The sequence below is a fragment of the Platichthys flesus genome, chromosome 10, assembly GCF_949316205.1.
Source record: "Platichthys flesus chromosome 10, fPlaFle2.1, whole genome shotgun sequence".
In the NCBI taxonomy this organism is placed as follows: Eukaryota; Metazoa; Chordata; class Actinopteri; order Pleuronectiformes; family Pleuronectidae; genus Platichthys; species Platichthys flesus.
The window spans coordinates 12,738,581-12,752,464 of NC_084954.1; the positions used below are offsets into that span (position 1 = coordinate 12,738,581).

Genomic DNA, 13,884 nt, shown 5'->3' on the forward strand with positions numbered 1-13,884 from the left:
TGAATGAATAATCTCCTCGCAAAGTGAATATTGTCTCAGTACTCCTTTTAGATATTGTGCTTAGTAACATGTGTCATCAACAAGAGCAGACCTGAAAGAGAGGCTGTTTACTGTGTCACATCGACCCTTATATATCTTCCTCCCGCCAAATCATTTCGCTGCCCTTTTGTTTTTTCCCATCACGACCTTCTCCTCGCTGACGCACATAATGGAGCCACAATCATGATCTCCTTGTGCCTGAAAAACTTGGGATGGCTGACGTTTTCCCCCTTTCATCTCCCCCTCTTATTTTTCATCAACTCCCTTCCCTCTCTGTGCGGCCCTCTTCTTCTTCAACCGGCCTTTGATTTGTAATTGAGGGAGGTGATCGTCTCCCCGGAGCGCCTGCTCACCTTAATCTGTGCACCGCTAGTGCCTAAAGGTGTCGAGAAGACTGGGATGAGGCAGAGGAGGAGAAGGAAGCTCATAAATCAACCTAATGAGAATATCCCCAGCAATACCAAGACAAGCTATGGCCCCATTAAAGGGCTGGGTTGGGGGGGGTAGTTTAGGTGGGGCATTGTGGGATGGAGAAAGAAAGAGGTTATAAAGTGAGACTAAGCAGTGATCTGATGATCACGTGGGCCAAAAGAATGGTTTTGACTCAATTTCACCAACCTACTAATTTAACATTGTTCTTTTGCTGCAGGACCTGGCCTGTTTGTTTGAGATCTACTTGAAACCCCTGCACAACGAGAGCTTCCTCACACTGGACGAGGTAAGTGACTTGTGTGTGTGTGTGTGTGTAGAAAGAATGGAGTGTGTAGCACCCAGAGGCGTGTCCTGGGAGGAGATGAGATGATATAGGACGTTGAATTCATTGAGCGTTTATTACCCAGAGGTGATGGCGATGAACCCTCGTAGGCCAGAGCTCCCTCATTACCACCATGACGGGCTGGAGGAAGAATTAGCATCCCCCCCGCTGACCTTCTAGAGTCCTTTGAGGGAAACGCCAATAAAGGCCAATCTTACCAGGAAACCTACCCTTTAAGAATTCAGCTCGGTTTATTTCTTTCCACTGATTTCAGTGCAAAAGTGGGATTTATTCCCCCCATATCATTCAAATAAAACGTGTTTTGGCATTGCTTGATAACACATGAAGAAGCTCCAGTGTGCTAATGACCACGGGTTCCAGTCCATGTGCCGGACGTGACCTCAAACACAGGATTGCCTCTCTCTATCTCAATATCTCTCTCGCTCTCTCTCTCTCGTGCTCTCTCCCAAGATACACTACTAGTCGATAGGCCACTGAGCACTGGGGCAAATTAAAAAGCCATTATGGGACAGTGGGATGTGTCCAGGCACAAAGCTGACAAGGGCATGTTAGACCCTGAACACCTTTTAATGAAGGGAAGTGTCGACCCTGGGCTTGTGTGATAGAGATGGTGTTTTAGACTGTACATCTTTATATATGTGTGTGTATATATGTTGTTGTGTTTCTAGCAGAGTTATTGTTTGTCCCTGAGAGCATCTGTCCGAGATGGATCCATCAGATCGGAGGTGTGATAACACTCCAGGGTGCCTGGGCGACTGATTGTTATGAATTATGGGCTATTTGGGCTCTATTTTTTGCTGTGGCTTCATGTTCCCTCTCCTTTCTGCCCCCTTTCTCTGATATTTTCCTCCCTACATCCTTCCTCATCTAACACCTACCCACAATTCCAAACTACTCCTGTACCACCGTCCCCCTCCTCCTCAGATGGACAGTCTGTTCGGCAGCCTGCCCGAGATGTTGGACTTCCAGAGGGTCTTCCTGCAGACGCTGGAGGAGCGGATTGCCTCCTCGCCTGACTTCAATACCCTGGAGACCCCCTCACAGTTTAAGGTGAGTCCCACACACAGTGGCACATCAGATGCAGTGTACATTCGGCGAATATAGGTGATAGAGGGGATGTTAGCCGCTTTTCCAAACGCACATATGATGTTTGAGATGTTGTGGTTTATAAATAACGGAAGTGACGTGTGACAGCAGCATCGTTGGCTGATTTATAGCTTCGAAATGACAAGGTGTGGGGTCTATTGATCCAGGTGGTGGTTGACTTGGTTGGATTGTGAGCTGCTAAAAGCTCATGTTCTCAAGAGGTTAGACAGAGGGACAGGACAGAGGGGGCGTTTGAATCGTCCCCCAGGGGAGAGAGGACAGAGGCTGGGTCACGACTTCACATGTTCTCGCTCTTATTATTTTTTTCTAGCCACTCTGCTTCTGTGTGGCAACACTCACCCCATGTCCTCTTCTTGATTTCCCCTCATCACCTTCTGCGTTCACAGAAGCTGCTGTTTTCTCTCGGGGGTTCGTTCCTCTACTACGCCGACCACTTCAAGCTCTACAGCGGCTTCTGTGCCAACCACATCAAGGTCCAGAAGGTCCTGGAGAGAGGTACGAGCAGAGAAATGTTAACAGAGACAAATCACACATCCTGAATAGAAAAGTCTGTAATGCCAGAGATGGCAGCTTTATGACACATATTCTTTCCCATCCCCAAATAGCCTATTATCTGCCTCATAACAGCTGAACAGGGAACCTATCAAACGTATGGTCATGGCAAATGGACTGTGTTTATATAGCACTTTCCTGGTCTTATTGACCACTTCAAGTGCTACAAGCCTCATTCATCCATTCACACACACACATGTATACAGCGCTTCTATACGCAGGGTCTTTTCTATCAAATCATTAGTAGACTGTTGGCACAGCCGTCAGGGACCATTTGGGGTTCAGTATCTTGCCAAAGGACTGAAGGAGCTGGATATCGAACCACCAACCGAAAAGCAGTTGAAACCTTATTGTGGGGCAAAAACGCTAAATGTTTATTATCAAATTTCACTGATGATTGTGTACAAACTTATTTCCTTGTGACAACTGAAGCCGTTTTCAGGGATGAACTCCAGAGAATGTTTGCACAACTGGGTCCGGACTTTCTACGTCGTATCAGAGACACCTCACACCAGGCGTTTAAGGGTTGGCTCTCTCTTTTGAGAAGTGATATACAAAGCAATGTCCCAGAGTGAGAGAGTGGATAAAAGCGACGTGAGCGATACTTCTTCAATTTACTGCAATCCCTGTCCCATCGATATCATGCTCCAACTCACACACATTATCATTCTGACGAGAGCAGAGTTCCCTCGCCTTTCTTTTTCTCATCTACTTTTCTCAACATACACGGCAATTACCTGTTCTACAAGCCGACAAAGTTTAAACAAACACATGCGTTTATTTTTCGCGTAGACTTTGAATACCCTTGTCGGCTGGCGGCAGATTTGCGGCCGTAACAACATGAGTGGCCATAATAACTCCTTGTGTCGTCCGCTGCGTGTGACAGAGCAGAAGTTGATTTACGCCCGTTAAGATGTGGGGCTTTGTGCCACTTTTTTGGGAGCGCTGCCCGGTGTGGAAGGAACTGAAAGGGGGTTTGCTTCTTTGATGACATTAAGTGGGAAGGGGAGGAGAAAATGCTTAAATCTGCCCCATTACCAGATTTGCACGGGATATTCCTCGAAGTAAGCTGCAGAATGGATTTTTAATAGGATTAGATGGGAAAAAAATGTCTGATGGGTCAGAATTATCTAGATGAGAATAAAATTTGGGTAAAGAAGAATATCAAAGCAGCACTGGGTGTGAGTTCCAAATCAGGGCCAAACATTTGTGAGAGTATTTCATTTGTGAGATAGTGTTTTTCAACATTTTCATTGATTTCCCAGAGAATCATTCATGGATGATGATGAAAATGTCAGACTGGTTTAGGAGACTAATTCTTATCCTTGGTGTAGCTTGATTGGTTTCAAAGGGAATGTTTGGCCTTGGCAGAGGTATGCGCTCTACTGAGGGACATTCTATTATTATAGTGAATAATAATAAATAATGATATTTATAAATTAAATAATAAAATTCTTTAAAGTTTTTAAAGTTGTACATCTTTTGATTTTCGAGTTTTGGTTATTTGAAGATGTCCTCTTGGCATTTAAGGGATCATCAAGGGTGTTCATTTATATTTTTAATTTCATTAATTGACCTTTTCATTAATCTCCCAGAACAAATTCATAGATCTTGATATTTATGAGTGTGTAATTTGGTGCAGATCCAAATAAAAACCAGGATCTATTGAATTTAAATGGTTCCATAAGGGGATTATTGGGCCATTCAAATTTTTTAACTTGGATTCATATGGTGACGAATGACTGGCTGACCTTTCCGAATCGCCTATATGTCTCCACTAATGATTATTGTTAAGTACTTGAGGCTGTGGTCAGCATCAACTTGAGACAAAATGGCTGCACGTATATATGAGTGAAGGGACAAGATGCCAGCTGGTTCACAGGGTTTATACACCCTGTTCTTTGACCACTAATATTAGATCAACATGTGGCATGATAATTGGAGAGCACAGTGTAGCAAAGTGGTAGTTGCACAGTGGACACACACACACACACACACACACACACACAGACAGACACACACATGGAGAGGGTCGCTCAGCAGGACACAGAACACCCGGCGCAGTCTGGTCACAACCAGCTGATCCAAGGACACAGGGAAAAAAAAAAATGTGTGGTTGTTTGTCAAACCCTTGGAGTAATTATAACCTGTGTCTGCCTCTCTCTGCCATCCTCACCACTCCCCTCCCTTTCCCATCATGCCAACGGCACTGGGTTGCCTCAGCTCCCCTGTTTATTTGTCGACTCGTTAATTGCCTGCCAATTACTCAGGGAGGCGTCGATGCGGCTGCCTGTCTGTGGCTGGGGATTGCTACAATTAATACTTTAATGGTCCCCCTTAGTTCGCCTTGTGGAAGAACGCTGCTCTGGGAAAATGTCACCACCTTTACAGATGGCTTGTTCGGTTTTATACCTGCGTATTTAACACGTTGCTGTTGGCTTCAGTCGAAACACAGCCGCCCCAACATGATCTTTTTTACCAGGTTGCAAACAAAAGAGTATTTAAGAAACTCATCATCATCTTGCTTTTACTGTGTGAAAACACTTGTATTCATTAGAATCCTCCGAGGTGATGCGCTGAGTGTAATGGATTCATTAGCAGATGTTTACGCTTATAAATACTGCAGCCGTCATGGTAGGTTGAGAAGGAGCCTACACTACCCTCTGCTGGAGACATGTTCTTGCACCTTGATTCTGCACCAGCCTGCACTGGGCTTATTATATGCAATTCAGAGTCAGCAGTTTTTTTGACATCACACATCTCTAGCTATATTACCCTGAGACCACAAACATGAAAAACAAAGATTGCTGCCTACTTAAAGATCCATATTTATACAGTGTGTGTGTGTATGTGTTTTGTTTCAGCTAAGACAGATCAGGCCTTCAAGGAGTTCCTGGATGCGAGGAACCCCACCAAGCAGCACTCATCCACCCTGGAGTCCTATCTGATTAAACCGGTGCAGAGGGTGCTCAAGTACCCCCTGCTGCTCAGGGAGCTGGTCTCCCTCACCGACGCTGAGAGCGAGGAGCACTACCACCTCAACGGTACGGAGAGAAACGCATGTATAATTACATATATGGACGTTTGTTGAGTAATGCATCCACTAGGGGCAGCGCAGAGGCGAACGTTTATGCATACAATAAATATGGTGACGGTCTAGGAGGTTGTGATAACGTTCCTAATTTGTTTTTCACTTTCTTACCAACTCTTAAAGTCTCTACAAAAAACTTCGGCCATTGTCGAAATTTGTTCCTCGTGTGCTTTGATAGTCCTGCTTACGATCGTATTGCTTAAACTAGTGGCAACACTGCCCTCCCATGATTTCCTGTGGTACTGCTCTATTTCGTCCGTATCCGTAAACTTTCAGAAGACGTTCACAAATAAGGACTGAATGAATGCAGCGTTTGGACAGAAGTCTCCCACTTTCACCATGTACACATGCATCTCCAAAAGAAGAAATTTAAGAAAATGTAATGTATCCAAATATTTATATCGTAGTTAAAAACAAAAAAAGTCTTCAGACAAATAATGAAACTAGGATATATAAAGGGTTCAGCTTTTTAATTGAATTACAAAAAAAGAACGTTTCCATGATGCACCTGTGCACATCTAACGTTTAGCATAAATTATCCTCAAGATGCGATCAGAATATTAACATATGCTCACAGTAATGATTTTGTGTGTGAGTGCAAGATCTTGGCACACAATTTGGCACACAATGCACGTACGATACAAAGCCATCTCATGTACGATCCACACTTCTGCTCTTGTCGCTGCAGAGGCCCTGAAAGCCATGGAGAAGGTGGCCAGCCATATCAACGAGATGCAGAAGATCTACGAGGATTACGGCTCCGTGTTCGATCAGCTCGTTGCTGAGCACACCGGCCACGATAAGGAGGTAGATGCACATTTTTTGACTCAGGTTTATAAGCTCAACATTTTATTTAAAGTTGCATCTTTTGTACATTTTGATAAATACGGAACACTTACCACAATAAGTTTCGACTGCTTCTACCCAGCAGAACACCGAGACATCAGAGTGGAGCTGTTTGGCTTCTCATGTTGTTTACGCCGTCTTCTGTGCATTGCCTCTAGGGACGGAATACATTTACAAATTGATGGAATATTTAGTTTGTAGGCGCTGCAGTATAAATATTCAAACCGAAAGCTAAATAATGTTGTCCAGGGTGCTGTATGTTGTCAATGCATATAAACAGGCTCCTAGATAAACCAGATATGCTGGACATGTTATTCTTCTTATTCTTCCACCCCCCATTCCTCTGAACCCCTCCCGTCTCGTTCTCAGGTCACCGAGATCTCGATGGGCGAGTTTCTCATGCATTCCTCGGTGGTGTGGCTCAACCCGCATCCGTCGCTGGGTCGCATGAGAAAAGACCCCGAAATGACCGTGTTTGGTGAGTCTCACACACACACACACACACACACACACACCCAGACACACAAACTAACATTTCCCAGTCTCCAGTTTGCAGTTAAAATGTTTAAACCGCACAAACCGAGAGAATTGGGTTTGTAGCGGAGCCTCACAGAATTGCCAGCAGCAACGCTTAAACAGATCTCAGTGAATTTCAATACCCATAGCTGTAGCGTGGATATATGCTTTAAAGCTTCAAGCCAGCATCAAAAATGCTTCTGTGGGTTGGTGTCAGCTTTCCCCAAGAGGCGTTCGCAGTCAGCTCTAAGACGCCTCTGTTTCCCCTCTCACCAGTGTTCAAGAAAGCGGTGATATTGGTCTACAGGGAGAACAACAAGCTGAAAAAGAAGATGGTACGTATTGTGTCTGCTGCGCTCCCTTCCTCTCAACATACCATTAAATCTTTGTTATGAAACTTATCATTGCTCTCCTTCCCCCCCCCCCCCATGTGTCATTTTTTACGGGATGACCAGGCCAACTCTCGTTCAGCACTTTCTCACGGAGATTCAGACCCTTTTAAGTTCCGCTGGCTCATCCCGCTCTCGGCGCTGCAAGTCAGATTGGGAAATACTGCAGGTAAGAGCGCCGCCACATTAGCCCCACTAAATCACTCACAGAGTACAGCCACTAAATCGTTTTGTTCTTTCTCCCCCTCATATTTCCACATACACACACACCCTTCAGCTCATTGTCTTGGCCCACACACACACTTTTTCTCCTCTGGCATTTTCATAAAGCGCCCTCCCTCCTTATCTCCTCCTGAAACCATAAACCATGTATGGACAGTGTGATTAAAAGTCTCCCTCTTTATTTCCTCGCTCACGCAGGAACAGGCACAGAGAGCAGCTGCATCTGGGAGCTGGTTCACTCCAAGTCTGAAGTGAAGGGCCGACCAGAGACCATGTTCCAGCTGTGCAGCAGGTCAGAGATTCCACTTTAGGTGCAATCAGTCATGATTAACTCGGGTAGACGTTCCATGGTCTTTCTACCCGGAATAATTGTATTTTAAAGGATAATGAAGGATTATTGCAACTTTGCTCTTCTCTTTGTACTTTTGGACACTATTTTGTCATAGTCATAAAAACAATGTACTCAAAGTATTTGCTAAAATCGTGATATTATAAGGATGAAGTCTCACAGGCCAAATAAAACTAAGTGAGCATACTCTTAAGGTTATTTATTATTATTATGAACAATGATAACCCTCTCACTCTGCTGTGGATAATATTATTTACCACTATTATCAGACTTTTTCCAACAAGCAACCAGATGATCATACAGATTCTGTTGTCCTTTTACTCTTTAGAGATCTTAATGTAAGTCATTAGTTGTGATAAACTGGAATTATGTTTCACTTTTCATACCTACTTTACTTAAAGTAAAGTGACCCTAAGGTACATCCCTAAGTTCCCTAAGGTACATCCACATTAAGGTAAACCAATATTAAAATGAGAAGGTGTGGCAGAAGACATTTAGTTTCGCATAAAAAATGGCAACAGCTAGCCTGTGTCCAGGGGCAGATCTAGGTGCAGGGCCAGGGGGCACTGGCCCCAGCTGAAATCTCCCCCTTCCTGTCAGTAGGGTTTCTAAGCTTCTTTGAGCAAGGAACAACTTTCAAAATATATCGAATCCTGTTGGGCTTTTAAATCAAAGCAGTGGCACTAACAGCGAACAAGGAATTCATTTTAGATCTATAGTTGGACCCTCTGTTTAACATGTGGCCCCTATTATAGCCATGATTTAGGAAAATCCTTAATCCGCCACTGACTGCCTCTGTCCAAAATGAAAACCACCTTCTTGCTCCTCTTGCTCCTAACCCTAAGCCCCCCTCAACACACTATCTCTTAGTTTTGTCCAGAATAAACACATAAAATGTATTAGATTTGCTGGCAGACCCTTTTTTTCCCAGTTTCCCGTCTCAAAGCTAAGCTAATCCACGGTAGCTCCACAGTTAGCAATCAGATGAAAAGTGGTTTCCATCTCAGTCATATAGCTTCTTTCATTGTAAGTGGGTCTCCGAAAAGTTTAATCCAATCAGTTAAACATGCCATCGAAATACTCACAAGAAAATGCTATATATTCACTGAAAACGTTTAATGTTTAAATTTGTCCCTTATTGATTAAGCATTTTGTAATTTTTTGTCCAATAATCTTTGGTTTTCATATTATGGTGTCTAAAGAAGACATTGGGTGATTGGCTATTTCATTTCTTCCCATGAATGTAGTGTTTACTCCGAACTAAAACAGTGTTGTAGCATTTACTCGTACAAAGAGTCTTCATGTGAACAGGGACCAAATTGGTAAGTCTCATTACACAGAGAGAAACTGGGATCACTGCTAATGAATTAAACCACCCATGACATTGGGGGACACAATGGGACTCTGACCAATTTACTTAATTTGTATTTAGCTCCTGAAATCAAGTTTAAAAATACCTTGTGCTCATGTTACTATGGTACCTCGCCTGTGTCCTCCTCAGCGTGCCGGAGAGCAAGGTCAGCATCATCAAGGTGATCCGCTCCATCCTCAGGGAGAACGTGAGGAGGAGCATGAAGAGGGAGGGGACGCCGGAGAGGAGCTGCAAGGATCGTCTGGCCCCTCTGCGCGGCACCGTGCCATCCTACTCCAGGATAGGTGAGTGTTCAGAAGGGTTCTTATGAGAATTATAATGATTGATCAAACCCGAGCACCAGACAGACCTTCGGAAAAAGCCAAACAAATTGTATCTTAACAAGAAGGTGGAATATCTACATGAGAGTGTGGCTGCCTGGTGGGACCTGATCGACAAATACAGCTTGAGCCACCGTGTAATCTTTGTGATTCTTCCTGGCTGGCATTTAGCCTTTCCGGTCATTTGGCTTTAAAAAAAACATCATCAACTTTATACAACTTGTATGTTTTAGGCCATTATGCTCTAGAGGGGCCTTTGGTCCAAGTGTTTTGCTCATATAAGAGTTCTAACTTCCGTGTCCATCTCCGTCACCAGGTTCTACCAGAGCTTCCTGGTTGTGTAAGCAGCCACTTGGAGATCTCTCCACCCAGCCAGGAATCCTGAAGCTGGGGCCAGACTCCGACGAGGGAAGCCTCAGCAGCGGAACCTGCAGTTTATCCGGGGCTCCTCCACCCTGCACCACCTCTGACTCACATATCCTCCCCGCCCAGCCGAACAGTTCTCAGACACTCGCATCCAAATCCCAAGCCCGCTCCACCTCCGTCAAAGAGTCGGATATTTTGAGTGACGAGGATGACGACGGCTACAGCGAGGGGGCGACGAGGATCGACAGCGGAGACGGCAGCTCCCCAATGAGCACCATCGAGGCCCAGTTCCTCCAGCTTGACCTCTCGGAGGCGGCAATGTCAAACTGTGCACTGGCGCCCTGTGTTCAACCCGAGGGCATGGGGGACACTCCGGAGACCCAACCCAAAATGGTGCGAGGACAATTCAGTCCCGTAAAGAGGAAACCCAACAGTTGCAGGAGGAGTCCGGCTGCACTGCTGAACATGAAGGAGCACAGCCGGTCACTGGACGACCACACGGATGCAGCGCCGTCGCCAGGGATGGTGGAACTCAACGCGCTGCTGGAGCGGGAGTTTAGCGTCCAGAGCCTGACGTCTGTCGTCAATGAAGACTGTTTCTACGACCAGGCGGAGAGCTGTGCCACTGACTCTGGAAATGCCATCTCCCCATAGAGACTATGCTGTTCCCAAGCCACAAGTTCGTGGCCGTTCGGTCCGAGTGGCTGACTCGAGGCCGTACACTGCAGCAGGGGAACCTCCTGTAATTCATCGCTTGCTCTATAAGGCTGGATGTGAAACTGTGCCTCAGCTTCAGAAGTCGGTTTATAACACACTCCCACTGCCTGCTGAAGGAACTGTTTTCTAACCGAAGCTGTCACAGAGAGGTGAAACTAGGTGATTTCTTTCCCAATGATGATGACCGCACGCACTGACGCGTACCCACGGCCTCCTCGGCTCTCTGGTCCTCGCTGCCTCACCTCAAACCGTCTGTGGGATGCACTCCATCCAAGTTTGCCGCGCAGCTCATGCCGAAGAATCGGGGAAGACGTCCTTGGTCCCTCGGTCCCAAAAGCTGAAAGACGGGTCCACAAAAGTGCAGATATCTCTTCAGGATCGCATCACGCTCTGGGACAGTTCTGGCACATTCAGGACTGATGAAGTATTTAGTTTTCACAGAACCAAAGACTGTAGGTCCACACCAACTCCAAATAATATCTGTAAAAAAAATCTAAACGAATGGAGACACTAAGCGACAGAGCTCGAGTCCCAGATAAGGAGGGACATTGAGTTTAATGAAGAGGAAGACAAAGCCTTTTTTTGCGGTACACTGTTTGCCTATATAATTGAACAATTTTTTATTTGTACAGGTTTTTAATGTCATGAGTGCTGTTATTTTTTATTTATTAATAGGTTTGATTATGTATATCTTAGCAGGTTTTGGGTGAAGGCTTGAACGGTAAAGATTTGGTCGACTTTTACATATTTGGCTTTATACACTTCATTTTAAATGTAGCCTGCTGGAGAATGTAATTTCCAGTGAATGCATTTGAATGTTACGGACGTTTTGAGACATGGCTGCTTCATTGATGAATGATTTGAACTGTAAATACTGTGTGGAACCCAACGTTTCTTTTTCATGTTCATGTCCTGTGTATATATATATCCTCTTTTTTTATCCTCGACACATTGACGTATTCTCTCATCCAAACTTGACACTGTACAGACGGGAAGTAAAGGCAGGAACTTGCAATAAAAGCAGCTGATATTGTTTGGAAGTCATCCCATTAGAACAACAGCGCTCCTTACTTTCTCAGCTGCCATGCCTTTAATGCTAGGATACCAATGAATGTGAATGCCCCCCCCCCCCCCCCCGATTCCATTTTCTTATGGAATTGTTTTTTAAATAAAAATGTTATCTGTGAATGACGTCTGGAGGAACGTTGCTTTCAAGTCGCCCTTCGAAGTCTGTGTTGTGATGACAGGTGGAAGCAGTGCTGGGAAGCGAGTCTTTTATCAGACTCGGTCCCAGGACGCGACTCGCCGCACTCGTCCCTGATTAGCTGTCACAAGAAACGCACCAATATATCCTGGTATAGAAGAATAACGTATATCCTCTATAGAATATATGATTATTTGACAGAAGTGGGCCAGACACAGAAAGACTTTTAAAAACAAAGCTAAACCGCAGTGCTCGGATCTCGTACATGTGCAGTTAGCCATGCAGCATGCTGGGACATTTTCTGATTACATTTAGCAAATCCACAAGGTCAATTTGTTTTTTTTATTGTTAATATTCTTTTATATTAAAGTCAGCAGACTGAAAATACCCTAATAATTATTGAAAGGATGTTTTTTTCAAGTCTAAGCTCTATTATCTACAAGGTTATCCAGTCCTAATTTGACTACCATACAAGTAGGTGTATAGAATAATATAGAAATGATTTCATGATCAAGGGTCACTATAACCTCACAAAGCACATTTTAAGGCTATATAGGCTGTGGCTCAGGAGATGGAGTGGGTCGTCCACTAACCAGAAGGTCGGTGGCTTGATCCCAGAAATTGTGTGGCACAAAGCTGCACTGTATGAATATGGGTGAAAGTGTACAGTAAAGTGCTTAGAGTGGTCATCACGACTACAAATACGACTCTAAAAATACAGACTTGGACTGATTAGATTTTGGTGGTTTAAGATCAGAGGTCGCTGGGATTCTTGAACATTATATATATATAAATCTGTATTCATGGAATTCCTTGAGTAATCACCTTGACTCAAAGATGAACCTATTGAATTTCAGTGGTCAAATGTCACAGTACGAGTCAGATGAAAAATATCATATAGACTGGAGCAGCACTGGTTTCAACCACAGGGAGGTAATTCTATTCTTTTAAATTGAAATGTATAATATAGAAGATAGTGGATGTGAACTTTTCAGCTTTGAAAACATCCAAAACAATTCATCTTAGCAGAAACTAGACTCAGCTCATCAGGTCATTTGTGTGTTTTGGATGAAATGGATCTTTCAGACACTTTTTACAACCTGCTGCCAACCCACCACCTGTTCACTGGGACACGCTCCACTACACACAGGGACAGATATATAGAAGGGCCGTGATTAGTATTCTTCCCCCAGCACAGTTTTACACTGAGTCACTCCGAGTTTTTTTTTTTTTCATGATATTGTGATGAGCAGACATTTAAACATGTGTGGACAGAAAATATTAGCGGGAGCATCTAGAGCTATTTTTCAATATTTTACAGTCAGTGCGTTCTGGGCTGCAGCTTCACTTGGAGCTGTCACATGAATAGAGATATAGAGTTGTGCTCTGCTCGGGTCAGGTGTGATTTATGATGACACCACACACGGAGAGACAGCAGCGGCAGTTGAACGGTGTGAACCACATCAATAAAGGGTTTCCAGGTTCATTAGGATCAGCGGCGCAGAGAGGCTCATTCGTTTTGATTAAAACTTGTTTTATGTGGGAATGATGGACACAGTTAAATGTCCTCTTGTCACCTCTAAGCAAACAGTGTTTCCTCTTGAGTCTGGCTCACACTTGTCAGACCACTCACGTTCCAAAGAGCTTGCACACGCACAAAAAGGGTTGTTTTTTTAGTAGTTGGAAGTTGGCAAAAATTGGTCTGTGCCCTTCGACAGTTACTTTCTGGATCAATTTAAAATGAGCTCCACCACAACCAGCTACACATACATCACATGACATTATTATATGACATTTTTAACGCAGGGCTTTTACTTGTCATTATGACAACACTAATCTTACGGTTCCATTTTGTCCCCATGTCATTTAGATCCTCACAACAAATTGTCTCTGTCCCCCTTTCCCGTCTAAAACCTAAAACTAAAAGAGACTCTAGAACAGTCTCCTCAGATCTTGACCCACTGTATATAATTTGAAATCTAATTTAAAGTACTACATTTGAAAATGTTGCTTTGAATT

The 13,884-nt window shown here is 44.1% G+C and overlaps 1 protein-coding gene across 3 annotated transcripts in view; it reads left to right on the top strand.

The window, feature by feature from the left end:
• Positions 1–11,705, top strand: part of tiam2a (TIAM Rac1 associated GEF 2a) — a 74,892-nt gene extending 63,187 nt beyond the window's left edge. For all 3 annotated transcript variants that reach the window (XM_062397555.1, XM_062397557.1, XM_062397556.1), the window contains exons 17-27: positions 689–757; positions 1,739–1,864; positions 2,308–2,416; positions 5,338–5,517; positions 6,253–6,371; positions 6,780–6,888; positions 7,203–7,261; positions 7,382–7,484; positions 7,736–7,829; positions 9,388–9,542; positions 9,895–11,705. In XM_062397555.1, the coding sequence (XP_062253539.1) occupies positions 689–757; positions 1,739–1,864; positions 2,308–2,416; positions 5,338–5,517; positions 6,253–6,371; positions 6,780–6,888; positions 7,203–7,261; positions 7,382–7,484; positions 7,736–7,829; positions 9,388–9,542; positions 9,895–10,598 (1,827 nt within the window). In that variant the 3' untranslated portion in view covers positions 10,599–11,705. The remainder of the gene's footprint in view (positions 1–688; positions 758–1,738; positions 1,865–2,307; positions 2,417–5,337; positions 5,518–6,252; positions 6,372–6,779; positions 6,889–7,202; positions 7,262–7,381; positions 7,485–7,735; positions 7,830–9,387; positions 9,543–9,894) is intronic.
• Positions 11,706–13,884: the final 2,179 nt, after the last annotated feature.